General features: G+C 37.4%; 1 protein-coding gene across 2 annotated transcripts; it reads right to left on the reverse strand.

The window, feature by feature from the left end:
* Positions 1-368: 368 nt before the first annotated feature.
* LOC121384180 lies at positions 369-21,576 on the reverse strand. Of its 2 annotated transcripts, none has more exons than XR_005959357.1 (4): positions 21,025-21,576; positions 6,680-6,860; positions 3,032-3,255; positions 369-642 (listed from the first exon to the last, which is right to left on the reverse strand). XR_005959357.1 is itself a non-coding variant. In XM_041514448.1 (4 exons), exons 1-4 carry the CDS (start codon positions 11,859-11,861, stop codon positions 499-501), a joined length of 612 nt encoding a protein of 203 aa, XP_041370382.1. In that variant the 5' UTR covers positions 11,862-12,152; the 3' UTR covers positions 369-498. The 2 variants fall into 2 exon arrangements, 1 of the variants encoding a protein (XP_041370382.1); XM_041514448.1 differs by lacking the exon at positions 21,025-21,576 and adding an exon at positions 11,799-12,152.
* Positions 21,577-24,574: the final 2,998 nt, after the last annotated feature.

Genomic DNA, 24,574 nt, shown 5'->3' on the forward strand with positions numbered 1-24,574 from the left:
GAGTAAAATCAGTCAATGACTAGCCAGAACCCGTGTGATGAAATCGCCTTAAATGTAAACACATTCTTTTCAAGGATATCTGCCCCATTCCCCGCACTCCCCATTTCAAATATCCTCACGCAGACCATGAGCCCGAGATTTTATACTGAACATACAACAGATATAATAAAGACAACGTCGACACAAGATAAATATATACATGTATATATATGTATGTATGTAGGTCTGTGTGTGTGTGTGCGTGTGTGTGTGTATGTGTGTGTGTATGTGTATGTGTGTGTGTATGTGTTAGTGTATATATATATATATATATATATATATATATATATATATATATATAATATTTATATATATCTTGTGTTGATATTTAAAAAACCCCCCAAAAAACAAACATTCTTAATCATATCCACATTGATAGGTAGCACATCGATTCGAGATTTATTTTGTCCCTTTTTATGCCTGATTGATTAAGACCGTGCACTATGTGCACGTGCAGAATCAAGACGAAATCGGTTCACAGAAACCTTGCGTCGAACTTGGCGAAATAACACATCTGAATGATTCCGGACACTCGCAGATGTAGGTTGTCTCGTATTGTCCCAAATGCGAGCACGACACCCGCTGGTTAACTTCACAAGTTGGCTGAAAATATTAAAATTATAGTTCATTAAACTGTCCCAAATATTTTCTAGAGTCAGGGTAACATAGGACGTTGTTTGTTGAAAAGTAATTGCCATTTGTCCAAAAGAAGTGGCCACTAGGGGGTCAGCTCTGTGTTCCCTCAGGGTTAGGGTTCTTCAGCTCTATGTTCCCTCAGGGTTAGGGTTAGGGTTCCTTAGCTCCATGTTCCCCCATGGTTAGGGTTCCTCAGATCTATGTTCCCCCAGGGTTAGGGTTAGGGTTCCTCAGCTCTTATGTTCCCCCAGGGTTAGGGTTCCTCAGCTCTATGCTCCCCCAGGATTAGGGTTAGGGTTCCTCAGATCTATGTTCCCCCAGGGTTAGGGTTAGGGTTCCTCAGCTCTATGTTACCCCCAGGGTTAGGGTTAGGGTTCCTCAGCTCTATGCTCCCCCAGGATTAGGGTTAGGGTTCCTCAGATCTATGTTCCCCCAGGGTTAGGGTTAGGGTTCCTCAGCTCTATGCTCCCCCAGGGTTAGGGTTAGGGTTCCTCAGCTCTATGTTCCCCCAGGGTTAGGGTTCCCCAGCTCTATGTTTCCGTAGGATTAGGGTTACTCAGCTCTATGTTCCCTCAGGGTTAGGGTTAGGGTTCCTCAGCTCTATGTTCCCTCAGGGTTAGGGTTACGGTTCCTTAGCTCTATGTTCCCTTAGGGTTAGGGTTAGGGTTCCTTAGCTCTATGTTCCCTCAGGGTTTAGGGTTAGGGTTCCTCAGCTCTATGTTCCCTCAGGGTTAGGGTTAGGGTTTCTTAGCTCTATGTTCCCTTAGGGTTAGGGTTAGGGTTAGGGTTCCTCAGCTCTATGTTCCCTCAGGGTTAGGGTTCCTCAGCTCTATATTCCCTCAGAGTTAGGGTTAGGATTCCTCAGCTCTATGTTCCCTCAGGGTTAGGGTTCCTCAGCTCTATATTCCCTCAGAGTTAGGGTTAGGGTTCCTCAGCTCTATGTTCCCTCAGGGTTAGGGTTCCTCAGCTCTATATTCCCTCAGAGTTAGGGTTAGGATTCCTCAGCTCTTTGTTCCCTCAGGGTTAGGGTTAGGATTCCTCAGCTCTATGTTCTCTCAGGGTTAGGGATAGGGTTAGAGTTAGGGTTAGGGTTAGGGTTCCTCAGCTCTATGTTCCCTCAGGGTTAGGGTTCCTCAGCTCTATATTCCCTCAGAGTTAGGGTTAGGATTCCTCAGCTCTTTGTTCCCTCAGGGTTAGGGTTAGGATTCCTCAGCTCTATGTTCTCTCAGGGTTAGGGATAGGGTTAGAGTTAGCTGAGGGAACATAGAGCTGAGGGAACCCAGACATGATCCTGCCACTAGTATGCACAGCTAGAAAACAAAATGTAATTAACCTATAAGGAAGCTGGAATATTTTGTTAGAGATGATACGTCTAAACTGTATCAGAGCAGATCACTGGACGAGAACATTGTTGTCAGAGCTGGTGGGGTAGCCAGATGGGAGTTTTTATAATGAAAAGTCACGTTTGTCAAACTATATGACGTGCTACTAATAAAATATCGTAAAAGTATAATATATATAGGTTAATAATTACTAGTAGTACTTATTTAATTAAACAGAACAGACGGACGGGACATTTTGTAATATCTAAATACTAATAATCTGTGGACCTGTGAAACTGGAGTTTTATGGATTAATGGCATTATTTTTATTGTTTTGTTATTGTTTAATTTTTGTTACTGTTGTTGTTTTGTGTGTTTTTTCTTGGGTTTTTCTTTGTTTTATGTTTCAAATTAAATAATCACCCATTTCTCATTCTCAGAACATATAACTGATACATAAATGGCCTATTAAACATTGAAAGGCGTAGCTCTGCATGTAGTTCATTAGTCCATAATTGTAGCCTACAACAATTGGGGACTAGGTGCAATAGTAATTTAAAAAAATAAGAATCGGGTCACAGTAGGTACATCTAATCTTCGACGTATTCTCCTGTCAAGGGATAACAGCCTCTCTTTCAAATTCACTTCTTAACAGAATAGGCGTAGTGGACGCGCAGTAGACATGGACGGAGTTGTCACCGAGTTGTTGCTACGTTCTAACCGTCAATATGACGTGTCCGTTACGTTTATGCTACGTCTATGGCGCTGTTAGTAGGTCCTAAGAAGGCCCTTACTGCGTCTTGTTCAGATCGCGTTGGTGCTGCGTAGATTTTGAACATGTTCAAAGTCCACGTAGCAGAAAATCGGTCTCCAGAGACCACGGAGACCATGTCACGTCAATAAAAGTTCCCACTGCTTTCTCGGTAGGTTCTAGGAGTTTCCACTGCGTTCTGGCCTTTTTTCATGGACGCAGCGAGATCGTCATTGACGTAGCTGCGGTGTGACGGGGTTATAAGGGAACTAAGTAAACTTACTATGCTGCAGACAAAGTTCTGGTGTCGTTCCATGAATCTCTCGAACCAGACTTTCTGGACGTGTAGCGGGGCGTTTCCCGGACAGCGGCAGTTGATGTTTTTGAGCTGGTGTGGGAGAACGGAGTATCCCTTCAGACTAACCGCCACCTGGTTGGGACTGCACATCGCCCGGGACTGCACTTGGTAGCAGAACTTCATTTCTATTACTATTGCTCGAACTGCATCTTTAAAATAAATAATTAAAAATAAAAATAAATAAATAAAAACAAAACAAAACATAAATACATCTTAAAGGGACAGTCCCGAGTTTACATCCATTGTAAAATGTTTTCGAACAATAGAGCATATTCGATGATGTACCAAACAAATTAAATACATTTTCTTATTGCTAGTTTCGTTCATTGATTAAGTTAATCCAAAGAAGGATCAGTTTATCTTAGATACTCGCATTTCTTGTTCAACTCAAACATATGACATAAAGAATATTTGTACAAATTCCTAAAAATAAAACCAGGTTTAAAATAAATTTAAACATCTTTTTCAATTAAAGTTATTTACGGCACTCGAGAGGCAGTTAACGTACACGTCACAGCGCAATCAGTTAGTTTAAACACGTCTCAGGTAATCGATTTCAATCGTCCTTAAAACTACATTCCCTGGAATATTTTTATTATTTAAGCATATAGAACAGAAAATCCAATTACGTTTAGTGCATATATGACACCGCACTCCGCATTGGTTTCACTACGCTGGCTTATCCAGGTCAAAAACAAAGCCAGTATTTTGAAAGTGGGACACTTTTGACGGGCTCGTACCGATCTCGGTTTTCATTGGTTTATCACAAGTATAGAATTCCCCAACAAGAGATCACGTGAGATTTTTTGATTTTTGAACAAATTTAACTGTCTTGATTGAGGGGTCGTCTCATATCTCCAAAACATATTTATATCCATAGAGGTATGGTACAACGTCTTTCCAGGGGTCGGTGAGTGGGGGATTTGCCTTGAAATTTTGACAGTGGCCAGCTGTTGGCATACACGTTACACGTAAGGGGGTGTTACGAATTACGTAACGCTCTAGGGGTAGAGGAAGAGGGTACTGTGTTCGATTTACGTAACATTTTTCAAGACTACATGCTATTTTTATTGATTACTTAGACCTAAAAAGGTGGGTTTTTTAAATGCGCGGTCAGTCTAGGATCGATCCCCATCGGCGGGTATACAAAAAGACCATGGTATGTGATATCCTGTCTGTGGGGTGGTACATATAAACGATCCCTTGCTAAAAAAAAATGTAGCGGGTTTCTAAGGCGCGTGTGCAGGGATTTCAGCGGGGTTGGGGTTATAGACTGTGTTGAGCGAAGTTTATATGGGGCCATGCTCCCCCCAAAAAAATACATTTCAATTTTTTTTAAGCTTGGGCAAGTAAGGGTTTCGACCTCCAATACCCTCCCCCTGCACATGCACCCGATTCCTCTCTAAGATTATATGTCAAAATTACCAAATGTTAGACATCCAACAGCAGATGGAAGGAAGGATAGGATATGTTTTATTTAACGACGCACTCAACACATTTTATTTACGGTTGTATGGGGTCGGATGATTATTAAATCAATATGCTTTATCTTTGATGTCGTTAACCAACCCCCCCCCCCCAACTTTACCCTTTCCAAACGAAATAATATTTATTTGAATTTGTCGATTTTAACACGTGAAATTAAGAAGTGAAAACGTTCATTGTTTACTTTAGTATATTTTATTTTAAAAATATATACATGATAAATGTGTTACTAGTATACAAACTAAACTTTGAAAGTTCTACTAACACTTTATAAAATATCAATTCTGAAATAGGAAGATACGACTGTCAAGATCAAACCGGTTTTAACTTAAGACTCTAGTACCGTATCCTCAACCTAACGTTCTTCGTACAGCGGAAGATTTCTCTTTTAATTTTTTGAGACGAACCCTACAATTTGAAATCGGCAAACGCACGTGTTAACTGAAACTGACAACAGGCTGTCGTTTGTGTTTTGCCGAGCTATGGCGGCACAGGCGACGAATCAAGCGAACACATACGGCTTTTTTAAAAGTGCATTTGAGCTTGTATTTCACATTTGTACATGATGTTATAATATGGTAACCAGAGAATGTAACTTTAACTTATTGGGTGGTATGGTTGTGGTCAGTTCCGAGTCACCTCCAGCCCTCCCATTACTGATATTGATATGTAGGGAAAGCCTAGAGGAAACTGTTATATGTATTGCTTTGGCAATCGTCGACAACCAAATGACCGCAAGCTACTGTGTGTAAAATACACATTGTTTTCTAAATCTGATGCCACAAAGCTTTAGTTTGATTATTCTCGAGTCCAATCATGACATTAAACTTACATGTTGTTAATCAGTACCAATGCTACACGAAGGAATTCGACGCCCCTATACGTCACTACAAGAAAGTACAGCGCTCGTTCGTTTTGCCTAGAAATTCGGACAGAATTACCTTGCCTGTGACCTTTTTGTCATGTAATTTTTATCATTCCACCAACATTATTAGTTGGAATCGATGTTAAAATGCGTAGTGATTCGTTTTCGTAATGCTAATATGAATAAATATTCGTGCATTTTCGTTTAATTCGGGCAAGTCATTCTTCCTCTACAAAAATGGGAGGCCGTATGTATAATAATGTAATATGTATGGGTATTTATTTATATAAATAAATACATAAATAAATAAATGTAAGAATAATGGAGCTTTCTAGCAATATCTGGTGTATTAAGTTTAAATGAGCCAAACCAGTATTGCATTGCCAGTAATTAGTTACAACTGGCGGTGAAGGGACTTAGAATACTACTACGAATAGTGAAAATGAATGCAGACAGGAGAAATACACCACAAACTATAATTCACTGGATATTATTGAATAGAATAAAAGCATGTACAAGGAAGAACAAAAAACCACACAAAAACAACAACCAACAAGTGATTCGATGTTGCTGACAGTGAAATGACAACAAAAAAAAGCTAAGACATTTGAACAATTAATATTCAGTCACATTTATTTACGTATACGGTATTTGTTGATTGATTGAAACATATTTTATTGCTTTTTAAAGTACAAATGAATTAGGTACAAGTTACACAACTTTAAATATGAACAGAAATAAATATTATTGAAAAAAAGAAAAAGAAGAAAGAATAAAGGAAACAGAAAAAAAGAAGAAAGAATAAAGGAAACAGAAAAAAGAAGAAAGAATAAAGGAAACAGAAAAAAAAAGAGACGCAATAAAGTTTTCTGTGTGTTCTATAATTAGACAGTAGGTATTTATCAAATATGCATATGATTTAGTATGTATTGAGTTAATGTTTTTTCCGGTTATCGTAAGACATTTGTGACTATAGACAATGAACTAGATAGAGATTCATGGAATCAACCACTATTTTGTCAAATGCCTATTCGACTCTGCATTGTGCACAGATACGGCCCTGATCATGTATTACGCGGTTTTGTCTTTCAGATTTATTGGTATAATTACTGTCCTTAAATACCAATGAGCCGCTATGCTTACGGTGAATAAAGAATTGAGTCTTCTGCAATGGCCACTTCATACTGAATAACTAATCACATACTTTCCGTCATAGGACTTACTATTAGTATGCAGGTACAGTCTGACGGTTTTCTCGGGGTCCTCACCCCACTCCACCGGGCACCTCACACCATCACCACAAGTACACGCGTGCGACCAGTATCTTTGTTGGATGTTGCCATTTCGAATATTGTTTCCAACCAGTATGACACATGGCGTATCTAATGGACACTGTTGAGTTTCCTGTGAGAAACAAAACAATAAAACAAATACAGGCTAATAAGGCAGAAACGGAAAATGATTTTGCAAGCTCATTCAAGATTATATATATATTAATGAGGCACTAGATACAGATTCATAGAATCAACGACTATTTTATCATATGCCCATCCGACTCTGCACTGTGAAGAGATACGGCCCTGACCATGTATTACGGTCTTGTTCAGATTCACTGAAATATTGTATAGCCTAACAATTTAATCTTTACTACGAATACGTTAGAGAGGAATGGGTGACTTGGGTTTATTTCATTTATTCAATCCATGTTTTCATGCAGGATGGTTTGACTTCTTTTAGTTTAGTTTTAAAATTTCCCTGATGAAGCCCGAATAGGCGAAAATTTGAATTAAAGAGGGATATATGACTTTTAAAGGAGGCTTCTTGACTTTTTCTTTATATAACATATTTTATCTCAAGCCCCCTTGCTACTTTAGAAGAGAGGTGCCAGCAACACAGAAGGATTTTCTGTTCGTATATACATATATATATATATATATATATATATGCAACGATAGTCCTACATGTGGAATATTATATTTGATACCAGCATAATAAGTATCCAATAATAAAAATAAAAATAATAAAAAAATAATTAAAAAAAAAGACGAAAAAAAAAGACACATAACAATTATTTACATATAAATATCCCATATTACCTGTTTACTAAGTATTAAAAAAACGACAAACACAATTTAAAATAATCCTGTATTAACGCATGGTAAAAATAATTACTGTGACTGCTGTTGTTTCCCATTACGGAATCTTTCAAGTCTATTATAGATGGGTAGACAAACAGGTAATTAATAACCATCTGGTTGTTTATGTTAATGCCAAGCATACAATCAATCGCATATATTAGATATGGTAATTATAAATGGGTAATCAAGTTTCACAACTCTTTCAATACTATTATATTGCCTAACAAATAAATTGTAAAATAACTCTCGTTCGTGGCTTAGATATTGAATACAATATATCGTAACATGTCATAATATGATTAGTTATCTCCATTTCCGGTTGTCCCGGGAAAAAAGACACGTAATAATTTAAGAAAACAAGAGCAATTTCTGAATACTGTATTATTCTGTTGCAACTCTGTAACATATTTTCTTTTTGAAAAGGCCTACCGGATGTCATGACTTACATTCTGTGACCTTGACCTACTCTCCCGTGACCGTGACCTAGTTTGACACGGGGTGGGGGGAGCGTTGGCCTCGTCCTACTGACCCAACCTCGTCCTACTGTAGTCCCGACCTATTCAGGCCAGAGTATAAAAAGGGGATAATTTTGACCTCTTTGTTATTGGCTCATTGTGACAAGAGAAAATAAGTTCGGTATAGTTTGCTGGAAAAGAAGAGCGTGCTCTCCAAACTGTAAATAATATAAATATGTTCTCTCAGGCCATACTCAGGGTCACATGGTCATACTTAGGGCCTTACTCGGAGCCGCTCATATCCAAACTCAGAGCCATTCAGGGCCATACTCGTAGCCACAGGGCTATACTCGGAGCCACAGGGCCATACTCAAGGTCACGCAGGGCCATACTGACGGTCAGACACTATAGAAAGAGTTGTGATGTGTAAAGTTGTTTAGTATTACAGACTATTCATCACTATGGGTTGTGTTAGAAAAGATTGTCTCGTGTCTGGATGTCAGGCGAAGTATTTGCTGCACAAGTTGGAACAAAGAGTGTCATGGTTAAAAAATGAGACATTTGAAACACTAAAGTCCATGCTACCCAAAAGTACTATTTCATGGAGTCCAGAGGCAGTAGTGGAAAACGCAGAGTTTGAATCTTGTTCGAGTATGTTCGTGTCTGGTCCGATGAGTGATGAAGAGACTTAATAGGTGTATGTCAAATATCCTTCAAAGAAAATCATGTATTGCTATGGAGTGTACCAAACACTTTGTGACGAGATGGAAAAGACTATCCAATCTGAAATTTTATTCGGAGTTACATACACAAGTGGAAATAGAAGACTTTGCCAATATACATGGACTCATCATCTTGGATGATCTCATGTATCAAGTATTATATCACAAAGGGATAGCACCTCAGGATGTTATCAAAAAAAGATTGAGCCTCTCATTCATTATTCAGAACCTTTAAGGACAGGGACAGTCTGCTAGAAGCATTGCTCTCAGCACGTGGTATCTCGTTCTTTTAAAAAAAGATACATATCAGATTATGTCGTTGAGCCGTCAGTTGTTTCCTGGTCATGCTAGTGTAATGGTGAAGGCATACAGAGATGCCATGAAGACCTCTTTTAATTATTTTGTGGTGGATATGTCATCCCATGCCGACGAGAAGCTGAGACTGAGAACTAGGATATTCCCCACATTTTAAATCCACATCACATGTCAAAAGGTATCAACGAGAGCCTATATTTTCTTCAGTTCCTGTTGTATAGAAAACCGACAAAACTGTTAAATCTTCTTTTGAAACACATTATAACGGATCAACTAGAAACCTTGACCTTCATCATTGCCAATATATTACACAATGACGTTCCACTCTCCAAACAGGCGTTTGAAAAGTTGAAGAAACACAAGAAAGTGTTGAGTGTGTTTGGTGACAAGACGAGCTGACAATAGGAACGTTGGCGCAAAACGTCCTTATACTGCCACCCCAAACAAATTTGAAAGATATTTGTTGGAGTTAGGTTAAGTTAGGTTAAGTTAGGGTTAGGTCAGGGTTAGTTATATACCGTAGCACCACGTCGTTTGTAGTGCTTTTAGTTAATGTAACAGTGCGATAAATACAATAATTCAATACCACAAAAGAGACGAAAATACGGAATTCTATCCAAAGTTGATTTGCAGTATATCAGTATATTTCACATATATACAGTGACATGAAAAATTAATAAATATATTTGGTCATTATGCAGCTTCGTTTCTGCCCATGTGTTACACATACATCCGTGCTGATATTCAATTAAATTGCAAACACGTATTCCTGGGAACACATACCATTTCTCTTGGCTGTCCAAGAGTAGCCCATGTAGTGGCAACAGCAGGTTTCCTCGCAAAATCTGTGTGGTCCTTAACCATATGTCTGACGCCATATAACCGACGTAGCCCAGTGGTAAAGCGCTCGCTTGATGCGCGGTTGGTCTGGGATCCACATTGGGCTCTTTCTCGTTTCAGCCAGTGCATCACGACTGTTATATCAAAGGCCGTGGTATATGTTTTCCTGTCTGTGAAAAAGTGCATATAAAAGATCCCTTGCTGCATTAGGAAAAATGTAACGGGTTTCCTCTGTTGACTACGAGTCAGAATTACCAAATGATTGACATCCAATAGCCGATGATTAATTAATGTGCTCTAGTGGTGTCGTTAAACAAAACAAACTTCTTTATATACAGGTACACACTACTGTTTAATTTTGTGTTATTAGAAAACATGCAAACATTAAAAAATAATAATAATTTTTTTTTTTTTTTTTAAATCAAATTTGCAAAATTAAAGATATAGGGCCTGTAGTCAGTAATTAATAGATCAATATACTAATGGAAAAATATAAGGGGAGGGGGTCACACAATTGGTAACGGCAAATAGCGACTGCAACCAAACCTATCAATACATATATAATGTCAAACATTGACTGTGTTACAGGAAATTAATTCGATACTACTGACATTCAATACCATTTGACATCTGTGTATGAAATACGGACTTTATTCCGCTAGTAGTAATTTAAATTTGGTCGATAATTCCATATGTTCCCTAATTTTTTTCCATCAGTATTAGTGGGGCGGATAAGAACGAAAATTGTGCGTTTTGTGATAGAATTGTGCCACTTTGCATGCATATAGTATTTGAGTCCCGGAGTATTTTCAGATATAGTGCCACCTAGTGCTAAACCTTATTTGACATAATGCCAATAGTAAATTTTTTGACGTAGTGTCTCTATCCTTTGCCCCCAAATTGTCTAAATTGATCCATGATTATACATAATAATAATACAACATAATATAATATTCATGATTAATTGGATTTAAGAAATGTTCTATAATAATAGTTTTAAAACTGTAGCACAAAATGGCCGAAACGTTTACAATTTGACTTTCTATTACATCATGCAGTTTGATCTAAATGGGTGCTTGTCTTTCTAGAATTTAGACGACTAATAACAGCACTCTCAGTGTTACATATTTACTTCAGTTTTTGTTTTCATGTGTACAACAATTTACAAATAGACATTTCAACAGCATAATAAGACACAATGCATCAAGGTGCAAACTGTGGTCCGTACATATTTTTATATTTCGCAGTTTACATATTTTTAAAATCAAGCCTGACGGAGGAAAGGGGCATACATATAAATAATGCACGGCAGTACCTAGTCTAAACTAAGTAGAGTGGCAGTATAATGTTAAAAGGGACACAATAATAGAGGGTGTATGAAAGACACTTGAACGATAAACAAAAAACAACAAAAAAACTTTGTCATATTTGTCTAGGTGTGTAACTGACCATCCCCCTCCCTCGCTCCTCCTAGGAACAGTTCTGTAATGATGAAAAAGTGGTTAAGCTTCTAAATCGCATCGTGGTACATTTAAGGTTGCTTTTCTATCATAGGCCTACTTAGGTAGAATAAAGTGAAAGGTCCAGCGCCACCTTCCAGGATCAGACAGTCCTAATTTGATATTTATATACACATAGTGAAATGCATGCATACGTATATCTACATACATGTATATGTTTTCTAATATTCAGTATGTTTTACAAATTGAAAAATAACAACCTAACATTTTAAGAAGCTTCAGTTTTTAATATTCAGTGTATTTCACAAAATCCACAACCTAACATCATAACAGATGTGCATGTACTATTTAACCAGTCGTCAGTTTTTATATAACTTAGCATGCTTGGCTATCGTTTACCGTAAGAAGTTACCTGTGAACCGAAACTCGTGCTTAGTAGAGCGAGATGAACGAAAAGGCAAATCAAGGAATCCATACCGAAATGTCTTCTATTTTATAGACCAACAGTTCTGAAACTACGTGACAACTAGAACCAACAGTTTTTGAACAACGTGACAACTAGAACCAACAGTTCTTGAACAACGGGACAACTAGAACTATGTGACAACTGGTCTTCTGGCAGTGCACTTCTTATATCTCTTCCTTCAAACGCATCGGCGTTTTTCCGTTTTTAAACCAAACAACGAATGGGTATTTCTTGTACTTCTACATCATTTATTAGTATAAGCGTCGTGCGTCTAAAAGACGCGAGCACACACACCACCTACCTCAGCCAATAACGGAGTGAAACAGTCAATGTGGGCGTCTACCCAATGTCCACGATCGCTATCGCGTGTCGCCAACTCATTGATTGGAATGGGTGATGTTGTAAGTAAATAAATAGTCTGCATTAGCGAAAACTCGCCTCTCTCTCCTCGTATTTAGATACATTTGGCCCACGTGTGGCCCAAAATGGTTATTTGCCATAGTGATATTAATTATATTGTACTAGATATGAATAGTATGTAAAAGATCGTTTAAAAATCTCATTTATACAGCTAAATACAAATGAAAATTACAGTCTGACATTGTATGACTATCAGTGTTAAATTTGAGCCATAGATTATTCAAAACAAGTTACATATACAGTAAGCAAATCTTATATTTAAAAAGCGTCTTAAAACAACTGGTTTTAGTCGTGCAGAACTGTCATTATCAGTATTATCTTTAATGTTTAAATCAACATCAGTACTGCTATCGTCATCATCATCATCATCATCATCATCACCACCACCACCACCACCATCATCATCATCATCCCCAACCGCAACATCTTGAGGTTCCATGCTGTCAAAAACTTATAAACCCGGGTGGTAGAAAAACTCCATTAGCCTCTTTCTAACCATGCTATGTGGTTTGAATGTCCTCTTGTAGACCACTTAGATGTACCATATAATTGCACGTGTTAACATCTGCACTTTGTTGTATGTTGAAAATTTGCACGACTGGGTTTAAATTTCTGTAGGAATATTTTTTTAACCTGATCTCATTCACAAAAGCAAGAAGTCAAAAGATATCTTTTTTTCCACAACACTCTTAAGCTTGCTACCAACAATGATGGTGTTCTCTCCAAGACTGCTGAGTTATTGACCTTTTCCTTTTTGAGGAATGAAGAAAGTGTCATATAATCAGATCCTGTCAGATCATCAAATTCTGGCAATACATTGGAAACAACTGCACCAAGCTACCTATACTTTTCTATTGTAATAGTATCGCAAAAGTTTGAAATCCATTCACATACTGAAGTTTCGATACGAGAACTAATCCAGAAGGATGACGTTAATGTCAACATCATTATGTCCTGGTGTTTTGACAGCACACTGAGATAGTACACCTGGTGTGCATCAGTCTCTACACGTGACACTACATACTCAGGTCCCCCATTGCGTTCTACGTATCCCAATACAGCTGTTTTATAGAGAAGACGCAGATCTTGAAGGCAAATATAACGTTTTGTGTTACAATAGGTACCGAATTGATCGTATTAATTAAATAATAATAATAAACCATTTTAGGGCATATCTGAATTGTTTAGGATATAATGCGTCTACCCGTGTAATTGTAACATTTGTTTCTATGCCTTTCACATATAACTGTAACAGAAAAAGTATACATGTATTTAAGTTTCATGTACATTGGTATCGGTCACAAGAGTTGACCAATATCAACATTGGTGACATCCAGATTAAAATGTCTGAAATAGTACAAGCACACACTGTGTGTACATGACTGTAGTGATTTCAAGTAAAGAAAATGTCATTTGTTTTACCAAGCATAGAGCTGAAACCCCACCACACATGTTTGATGATACAGCCCTATTAATGAAACGACGTAGACACCACCCATATCAATTTAGTCCCCCAGAGGTGTGCATTAATGTCGTGCTTTCCAGCACTGCTGTTATTACAGAAACCTTCATAGGTCATCATGGATGTTAAATATGCCAAATATTTCATCCACTCTGTTGACAGTGATTTTGGGACAAAATCCAGGGGTTAAACCACATACGTATAGCTAGCATTTGTCACTTCTAGTATCAAGAGTGATTCCATATGTTCAACACTCATACAGTGCTTTAGATTGTACCAAAGCTGAGGCGATGAAGGGTGTGTCAAAATAAGTATGCCTAAAATAAGCAAGCCCAAATTATGTACAAACAAGCCAACCTCAACACATTTTACCTCAAAATCAATGGAATGTTAAGCCGTAATTAGATTAAAAAATAACTTGAAATGCATTTCTGAATGTATGTACAACTCTTTACCAGCTATTGTTAACATTACTGCATTAAAAGTCCTTAATGTTCTCAGAACAGACAAAATGCCTGTTGTGCACAAATTATTGAGATATAAAACCATACTCATGGCAGCGAAAGTTTGCCTGGTTTTAGTATTTGACTGACAGAAAGACAATAAGGGCTGTTCCTGACCTGTCTAAGAGGTACCCAAAACAGCTAACAGATGGTGAAACATATAACAGAGATATTCTTATACTTAGCTTATATATTGTCCTGCAGTTGAGAAGCTGGCTTGACCATAGTCAATATATAGGTCGTCGCCATGCAATGTTCCTCACACTTAAGAAAGAATCGTGTTTCTTTTCATCTAATAGATATGATTCGACAAACAAACACAGATCATGGCTAGAATTTGTTTTAGCTAATACAGGTTTTTATTTTACCACTGGTTTACCAGCAGTTAGATGCTTGGCGTGTTGTCTCATACCATGGAACAGAATAATGGCGATAAGCATGATGGCATGTGCATGATGATGAGTATGCATTTCATATCGTTTTTCTATGTGCTCTTTGCACAATATTTTGGTTAAAAAAATAATTTTAAAAACCATAACATGCCATTTTGTAGTTTCTGTTTGTATTTGGCTTCATAAATTTGGCTTCATGAATTTGATTTATTCATGGAATTTTACCGCTATTCTTCATGTGGAGTACAATTCCTTGACTGTTCCTATGTAAAATAGCTGCATGGTTTTAGCCACATGTGGCCAAAAGGTGGCTGCACTGATGAGATTGTTATTCTTTGGCCAGACCTTGACCACAAAATTGTACTGTAAAATATTCTGAAGCTTATTAAATACAACACTAGACCGTCTGTATCGTTAGCTGATCTTGGCAAAATTTGATCCAGAAATGGCAAAAATTGTACTTTTGTTTTAAAACTGCTATTTTATGAATCAGCAACACTTTTTAAATGTGATTTTTGTTGACTTTTTACATACTGTTTATACTGTACAATACAATTAGTTTTCCTGTGGTAAATAACCATTTTAGGCCACACATGGGCTAAATGTGGCCAACAACTGGCCAGATTGATGAGATTGTTATTATCTGGCGAGCTCTAGACACCAATATATAACTATAAAATATTCAGAGGCTTATTAGCATATGGTAACGCCTGACCAATCATATAACAAATATATGATGTTTGCCATTTTTGCAAAAAGAAAATGTCCAAAATGGCAAGTTTGTCTTTAGTAGGGTCATTAAGACTGCCATTTGTGGAATCAGCACCACTTTTTACATAAAGTAGGCTTGTCAAACCTACCTTACATAAAATTGTGATTCAAGCCATTTACATATTGGAGTATGAGCACAGAATGCCAAACAGCAGATAGTCTGAACGATGTACTGACTGTAAACATCAGTTCAGAGGTACATTAAAGGTATGTATGACCAAGGAAGAGCAGACGATAGTGCAACAAGAGCCAGCAAAGTTATGTTCACACGAAAAGGCATTAGGAATAGACAATATTATATTAATACAGGATGGACTAGTCCAACAACATGTTCTTCGTGTGGTATACCAAACATACCTAGCCATAGCACGAAAGAACTGTTGAGTGGCAGGTGAAATGGATAACATTAACACAGCTGCAGAGGACATTGCAGATGCATACAAGCACAGTAACACAAAAAAACTTAGTGTGGTGAGTGTGATTAATGGGAAATTTATGTAAAATTCGCTTCATCTAATATGCACATTAACACAGGCTTTTACATAAAAAAGTAATATATTAAAGGGACATTCCTGAGTTTGCTACAATTTTAAAGATGTTTTCGACTAACAGATACGTTTTAATGATTGTAATTGCGTATCAAATATTTTTTTTCTGCATAAAATATTAGTGGCTGTATATAAACGTGCTTCTGATCGTTCTATTTGTACTAGGTTAAATTTCATTTTATTTGCTCAAATTATTTGTAGATAAAATCCAGTTTGGGCTTCTAACAAATATTAAGAAGACCAGAAACACATTGAATATACAGACACTGATATTCTAAACAAGAAAATATATTTAATATGTAAGTTTAATCGTAGAAATATTTTATTAGTCAGAAACATCTTACAATGCAGCAAACTCAGGAATGTCCCTTTAATCATTAATGGTGTATAATTGCAGTTGTAAGTATCATATTGCACTAATTTTAAATTACATATTTGTAACAGTTTACAAATTAAAAATTAAAAATTAACTGATCATATGTACAGTACTACCCAATAACTGACATTATGTGATCTGTTGGTCTAATAAAGTTAATACTTTTTGCTAGTAAATGAATTATTTATTATACTGTTTTATGTGTTTGTATTAAGGTATAAAATATATTCACATTTCAAAACAAATTAAATTAAATCAAATAAACCCCACATTTGGTGGGAAATCACATTAACAAATTTGATAGAACATCATTAGGAATGTATAAATTGTCACAGTTATGACACTGAAACGACCCCTAATGTCATCTAAGGTCAATTTTCTATTTATGTATTTGTTTTTTTAATTCTAGATGTTCATTCATGGAAATAGTTAAACATAAAATGACAAAATATTATTTAGGTTTATTTTTCCCATGCCTTTATATGGGGAAATTGTCATGTCGGCCATTTTGGCTCTAGTGGTATCATTAAACAAAACAAACAAACTTCTTTTCCATTATTAGTAATGGATCTTTTATAAGCACTATCCCCCAGACAGGATAAAACATATTTTGGCCTTTGATATACCAGCTGAAAATGACCCAATAAGGCAGTCACAAATAGAAGAATGTTATTAGATATGGCATCTAATAATATTATTCACGCGCAGAAACAGGATACCTAGACAGAGTATGTTAAAAATATATATACTACTCAAAAGAATTTAAGGGTCAGACGATATTTTCGACATTATTTTCTGAATGTCAATTATATTAGCTAGACCATAATGTTACGCATGGTATTGTTCCATTTTGACGAAAGTGGGTCTAAGCAACCCATAAATGAATTAAAATCCACTGTCATTGACACTGTCGACTAGTTCTAATGGCGAAAACATGCTTACATTTGCACATAAATTAGGGCGAAAGCGAAAGGTCTGCTAAGTGCCCATAACTTGCTTTTTCACAAAGCGCTTCATTTGCACGCTTTGCATGTGTATTCCATGTTCCCAATGCTGAATTTCTGTATAATTGGAGCTTGCGTTCGTGTACGGTGCACACTCCAAATTCGACAATGGTACGACATCAACTGACTATCGAAGATCGAGGAAGGGCTATTGCTTGGCTTCAGGATGGCAATACGCAAAGAAATGTTGCTCTGAGACTTGGTGTCAGTCAGAGTGTCGTTGGCCGACTGTGGCAACGGTACCAAGCAACGAATTCTGTTCGAAATCGTCCACGTTCGGGAAGACCCCGAAGCACTACAAATAGAGAGGACCGCTACATCACCAATATGGCTCTACGTCAACGCATAACCACTGCACGCCGATTACGTGACAATCTGCGGACTGCGACTGGAACTCGAGTGTCTGATCAAACCATACGCAATCGTCTGAGAGCCAATAATCTACGCTGCCGTCGCCAGGCTGTTCGACCACCACTCCTACCACGTCACAGAACGGCCAGACGTCACTGGTGCACACATCATCTGCGGTGGCAACGTGTTCAGTGGGGTCGAGTGATGTTCACTGATGAGTCCAGGTTTAGTCTCCAGTTCAACGACGGTCGGGTTCGTGTTTACAGACGTCCTGGGGAGCGCTTCGCTGACGTTAACGTTAGACAACGTCACCGGTTCGGTGGTGGCAGCGTCATGGTGTGGGGCGGCATCTCTATCCACCACAGGACCCCCCTCAGTGTGGTGGATGGCAATCTGAATGGAATCCGCTATCTGAATGAGATTATCCGGTCGTTGGTTCTCCCAGGCCTTCAGCAGATTGGCGGCGGGGAAGTTCTGCAGGATGACAATGCCAGACTCCACCGCGCCAGGGTGGTAACGGATTTTCTCAGACAACAAGGTATCGCCAGGATGGATTGGCCAGCATATTCGCCTGACTTGGCCCCAATAGAGCACGCCTGGGACGAATTAGGCAGGAGAGTTCGGGATAACCATGCCCCTCCGGCCAACCTTCATGATCTGGGTCAACTTCTTATGGCAGAGTGGCAGGCCATTCCCCAAGAGTTCTTCAGACGTCTGATCAACAGCACGAGGCAACGATGTGTCGAGTGTATTCGCGCCAGGGGTGGATTCACACACTATTAAACGAATGTTCTAATGTGTAAAATCCATGTTTGACAACCTTCAACTTTGACAGCATGTCATGTGACTTTCTTGTGACGTTTATTTGTGGGTTTTTATAAATATGGAACAATAAATTAAATTTTTGGTGTAGTTTACATCATCAATCTAATACACTCTGAAATTTATTTGGTTATACATTTTTGACCCTTAAATTCTTTTGAGTAGAGTCGGAAAATAGTTGATGATTGACATAATTCATGTGGAAGTTTTATATGGAAATTATAATAATGAATCCTTCTTTGTGGGTTTGTTGTTGTTTTTTTTATTAATAAATGTTTAAAATGTTGTATATTTTTTACTTTCACTTTTCCTTGTAAATTTAGTAATAAAAATGTTAAACTGAGTATACCCTAATATAAACAGTTGTTTAAAACTCTCCTAAGATCAACTTTAGGTGGATTTCTGTTTAGATAAGACTTCACGTGCGATGTCCCTCTCATCCAGCTCCTAATGAATACAAATCTTAAGGGTTTTTTTTTCTTCCAGATATGAGTAGAATTTTCAGTTCTCATTTTGACTTTAGGTCTTTGACCTACTACTAAATTGATTTCCCAAATTCCGCCCACCTCAACTCAAACTTCACCCCTCCTCTTCTATCCCGGACTTAGTCATTGGCGAAAGTCAAAGGTTTAGCCCGAGATAGGCATGCCGGAAACCTTCGTGGTATATGGGCACGTACAAATAGCGCTCTCTCTCTCTCTCTCTCTCTCTCTCTCTCTCTCTCTCTCTCTCTCTCTCTCTCTCTCTCTCTCTCTCTCTCTCTCAAATAAACTTAGTCAATCAGTTGACAGGTTACCGAAAGACCGTTCTATTAATGTTTCACACTTGGTAAATGTTTCCATAAATTATGCCGTGGTATGTGCTATGCTATCTATGGGATGGTGCATATAAAAGATCCCCTGCTACCAATGCAGCGGGTTTCCTCTCTAAGAATTATATGTCAAACTTACCAAATGTTTGACATTCAATAGCTGATGATTAATAAACCAATGTATTCTAGTGGTGTCGTTAAACAAAACACAATCTTCTTCTTCTTCTTCCATAAATTATGCCAGTCAAAATAAACCAAAACAATTCATAAAACTTCACATTAAAATTCAATAACTTAATAGAAAATAAGATGTATTTAAAATGAATAGCTTTCAATATCTACTTTGACATGTTCAAATTGCTACCAACAATGACATACTTATTTATTCAGGTCAATGCATCATCTGCAAATCATCAAATTGATTGCGGAATTTGTATGATGCACGTGTGTCATCCTGATTATGTTTCCCTGTATATCGTGAACTATGTAGATAATAACTATTATTTTACCACGAACGTCACAGATGTGTATAATGTGTATGTGATGTGCATGCAGTTTTATACAAATTCCGTTTGAAACCGAAAAGCAACTGTTAAATCAAGAGAGCTCTACGTATAACCAAATCACACTCACGTGATGGAGACACTAAAACAGTAGCAGAGTAAATCGTACATTAAAGAGTCCATGCTTGTTGACGCCAATTGCAACTGAATTAAATGAATCATAAACAAACCATTGGAATTAGTTGGTATTGAAATGACAGAGATGTAAAACGGCAGATCGTTTTAGGTTTTAACTTTATACCATTAACTATAGTCTGCCCCATCCTCCTACAAAAATGTCTTTTGTAAATAATTTCAGTTTGGTTTGACTAAGAAAAAATTTAAAAATGTTTTGAAAATAACAAAACATTACCATTTTTGTGTGTGCCATTTATAAAACAATCGGCTCATTAATTTTTGCCATTGTAACCAAAATCTGATATAGAGTTTGTACCCGATCCGTCAGTGCCCCCAACTCCCAAAGTCGTTCCTACGGGCCTGAAAAGTTTATGATTAAAATCGTTCATAGGTCCCACACGGAAATGCATCGACAACAGTTCTTCCAATAATTGCTACAAAGTTAAAGTTAAAGTTTGTATTGTTTATTAATCATCGGCTATTCGATTTCAAACTTTTGATAAATGTTTCAATTAGTAGCAAGGGAATTTTTATATGCACTCTCCCGTAGACAGGGCAGCACATATCACGGTCTTTTAACATTACAGTGACCTATCATGTCTATATTTTGTTATAACAGTTTATTGGTTCCCAGGGGCGGCACGCAGCCCAGTGATAAAACGCGCGCCTGATGTGCAGTCTGTCAAGGATCGATCCGCGTCGGTGGGCTCATTGGGTTATTTCTCGCCCTAGCCAGTGCTTCACAACTGGTGTAAGAAAGGCCGTGGTGTGTACTACCTGTGGGATGTTGCATATAAACGATACCTTGCTGCTAATCACAAATAGTTGCCCATTGCGTGGTGGCAGCGAGTTTCATATTTTTTAATTGTATGGTCCTTAACCATAGGTCCGACGCCTTATAATCGTAATTAACATCAAACGTATATTTTACATTTACCTTCTAATTGTATTTATCGATACGATAAATACAATTTTGCTATAATTTATTATTTAAAGAAAACAAAACATGTGAAGGTACATTTTATTACTCACCAGTGTAAGATATTGCTCATGTCATAACAATCACTCAGTATCTAATTAGTGTAATATAGGCGTGACGTGAGGTGACGTAGATCACTTGCTGACCCAATTCGCAGAAAAAATACGTGTAGTAGGTCCCGACATCTGCTTACTTCCGCGTTGCGGCTTGTTTGCAGTTGGTTTGTAATAAATAAAATACTAAACTAGCTTGCCTGTTATACCATTTTTATGAAACTCGTGAACAGTGTTGGCATCTAACTCGCTTTCGCTCGTCAGATACCAAAACCGTTCACTCTTATTTCATAAAAATGGTATGACAGGCATGGTCGTTTAGTATACTCTATCTAAACCAAACTCGCTTCGTACCATCGAAATAGTCCGGTTTACATAGAGGACCAGTGTAAAAGGAACGCAGTTCCGTAGGAACCGAGGTTCGTAGGAACTGTAGTCCTATCGGACCTCCATAGCCTAGGAACCATAGTCCTACCTGGACTTTCATTCCTGGTTTATTTTTAAGTTGGAATAAATAGAAAATATTTAAACAAAGAGAGGCGCTAGTATCCTAAGTTAATTAAATCAACCAAAAAGGAAACTGTTTTATCGTTTTGTTTACATTTATAATTTAATTTTTATGTGTACGGCTGGACTTAAATTTTGAATGTCCAGGAATGCAAGTCCGGCCCTGACTTGATATCCTGGCAGTCAGACCAGTATTCCTAAGGAACTTAAGTCCTAGGACTTGCATTCCTAGGTATATTAGATCTAGGACCTGCATTCCTAGGAGATTAAGTCCGGGCAGACCACTGTTCCTACGGACTTGCATTCCGTTTACACCACCGGCCTCGGTGGCGTCGTGGTTAGGCCATCGGTCTACAGGCTGGTAGGTACTGGGTTCGGATCCCAGTTGAGGCATGAGCTTTTTAATCCAGATATCGACTCCAAATCCTGAGTGAGTGCTCCGCAAGGCTCAATGGGTAGGTATAAACCACTTGCACCGACCAGTGATCCATAACTGGTTCAACAAAGGCCATGGTTTGTGCTATCCTGCCTGTGGGAAGCGCAAATAAAAGATCCCTTGCTGCTAATCGGAAAGAGTAGCCCATGTAGTGGCGACAGCGGGTTTCCTCTCTCTATATCTGTGTGGTTCTTAACCATATGTCTGACGCCATATAACCGTAAATAAAATGTGTTGAGTGCGTCGTTAAATAAAACATGTCTTTCTTTCTTTTTCGTTTACACCGGAGATAAACATTAGCAGGAAGGGGCTTTAGAAATGGACCGGTTTACGCAGAGATCTGGATTACACAGAATCCGGTTTAGACAGAGTCCACTGTATATCAATTCGTCGAAAAATGTTGAAAGAAATAGATCAGATTGCAAATTGTATGCGTCATCAGACCATTAGGTCCGGGTGTGAAAACATTACAATCTACAATTACAATCTACAATTACAATCTATCAATCTACATGGAAATTAGAAAGAATGTATAATATCAAATGAAGTAAACAATAAGACTTGTTTTTTCCAAAGTTATATAATAGCTAAAAACAAAACTACTATTATCATTTTATCAAATGTTTTATGACAATTAATTTAAGGGACATTACTATGAAAATTACTACTTTGGCGTTGAATCACACTTATCTCCTCTATCACAAACCACGTTAATTAATTTGTAGTAGGCGACGTACAAGCGTACGAAACGGGGCATGGGGGCATCTGACACCCCGCCCACCAACCCCACCCACACCCACACGCGCACGCGCGCACGCACACACACACCGTGCTGGAGCAAATTCCCAAATTCGGGCAAACAAACAGAGATATTAGGGCAAACATATAGAGATATTCGGGCAAACTTAGCTTGCCTGAAACCTTTTTACCATGTATTTCTATCATACCCACAATATTAGTTGTAATAATTTAATCCATGCTAAAATGCGTTGTGGTTCGTTTGCAACCATATATAGGCCTATAACTATTTGGCAGTAATTACCCAGGAGCAAAAACCGTTTTTTCCCTTGAAAGATTGACCCGGCGTGCTGTAAAAGGTTTTCCACCAAAACTCATATCTACATACTAGTATATCTAGGAGCACAACCTAGGTGGACAACCTTGCTAACAAGCTACTGGAAATGTGTATGTCGCTGTTAAATAGGTTGCCACTATATAATAATCACGCAACCAATTGTTTTCCACTTGTCCAATAGTCAGTTTCAGAGTTGGTCTCTTTAGGAAAGTGTTCACTTGATTTCTGATGTTCATTCTAAATTGTTTAGTTTTTTCAAGGAATCCGATGGTGCAAACCACCTTGTGATAAAATGTCACACACACACACACACACACACACACACACACACACACACACACACACACACACACACACCATATATATATGTATGTAAATATTGGTAGTTTTGTTTTAATTTTTTTATCGATACAAAAATTAAAACAAATCTACCAACATTTCAATCTAATTAAAATTAGCTCCACTATTACATGTGGATCTAACACCAGCCAGTTGGAGCTCATGTCCACCAATCAAAACCTTACTTGCAGAATCCTGCCAGTGATTTAAAAATAATTTGAAAACATTCCGAATTATCCTGAGGGTATACGATATGTTTCGTGTGAATTACGAATGCCTTAAAACATGTTTTATTTTATAAAATAAATAATTTGTAATGTAAAACTGAAGACTGATTTAGTTAGTTTTTCTTTATAAATAAATAAATAAATTTTAATGTAAAATTGAAGACTGATAACCCACCCCGTACGTATTGGTATAGTTCGCTGTACTGCGGCCACTAAAATGGACTCGCCCGATATTTTTTGAATTTGTATGCTCCCAAATAACGTTATAAAAGGCGAAGTGTGATTGGTCAATATTTAAATTATTATTTACAGACGAAATGTTACCTGGACATTGGGGACTACGCAGTGTTGTTAGCAATCCGATTAAAATTAGTTCTACTGGTCTAAATAAGGCATTCGTAATTCACATGAAACATATATCGTATACCCTCAGGATAATTCGGAATGTTTTCAAATTATTTTTAAATCATTGGCAGGATTCTGCAAGTACGGTTTTGATTGGTGGACATGAGCTCCAACTGGTTGGTGTTAGATCCACATGTAATAGTGGAGCTAATTTTAATTAGATTGCCAACATTTACATGTTATCAGATATGGCATCTAATAATATTATATAGACTTGGTAAAACATGTTCACAAAGAAACATAATACCTAGACTGAGTGTGTTAAAATTATGCATGTATTTTGATAATTTTATCGGGAAATAGTTGATGACTGACATAATTCATGTGGACGTTTATCAATGATCTAGTTATTGTTTCATAAATTATAATAATGAATTCTTCTTTAAATGCTAGAAGTGCTAATAATAGTAGTAGTAATACTAATAATGTAGATGATCATAATGGTTATATTAATATTATACAGGCCAAGTTGAAAAAAAATGTTTGGTTCCTGTTACATGCCCCCCTCCAAAAAAAAAAAAAAATCATAATAATAATCATAATAATCATAATAATAATAAA

The sequence above is a fragment of the Gigantopelta aegis genome, chromosome 10 (assembly GCF_016097555.1).
Source record: "Gigantopelta aegis isolate Gae_Host chromosome 10, Gae_host_genome, whole genome shotgun sequence".
Taxonomy (NCBI): domain Eukaryota; kingdom Metazoa; phylum Mollusca; class Gastropoda; order Neomphalida; family Peltospiridae; genus Gigantopelta; species Gigantopelta aegis.

Excerpts from the sequence above, each read along its gene's own strand:
- LOC121384180 (XM_041514448.1), bottom strand. The coding sequence starts at position 11,861 with ATGGATTCCTTGATTTGCCTTTTCGTTCATCTCGCTCTACTAAGCACG. Across the intron at positions 3,256-6,679 it reads ACTGTACCTGCATACTAATA|ATGCAGTTCGAGCAATAGTA; the intron begins GTAAGTCCTATG and ends TTTATTTTAAAG. Across the intron at positions 643-3,031 it reads AGAACTTTGTCTGCAGCATA|CCAACTTGTGAAGTTAACCA; the intron begins GTAAGTTTACTT and ends TAATATTTTCAG.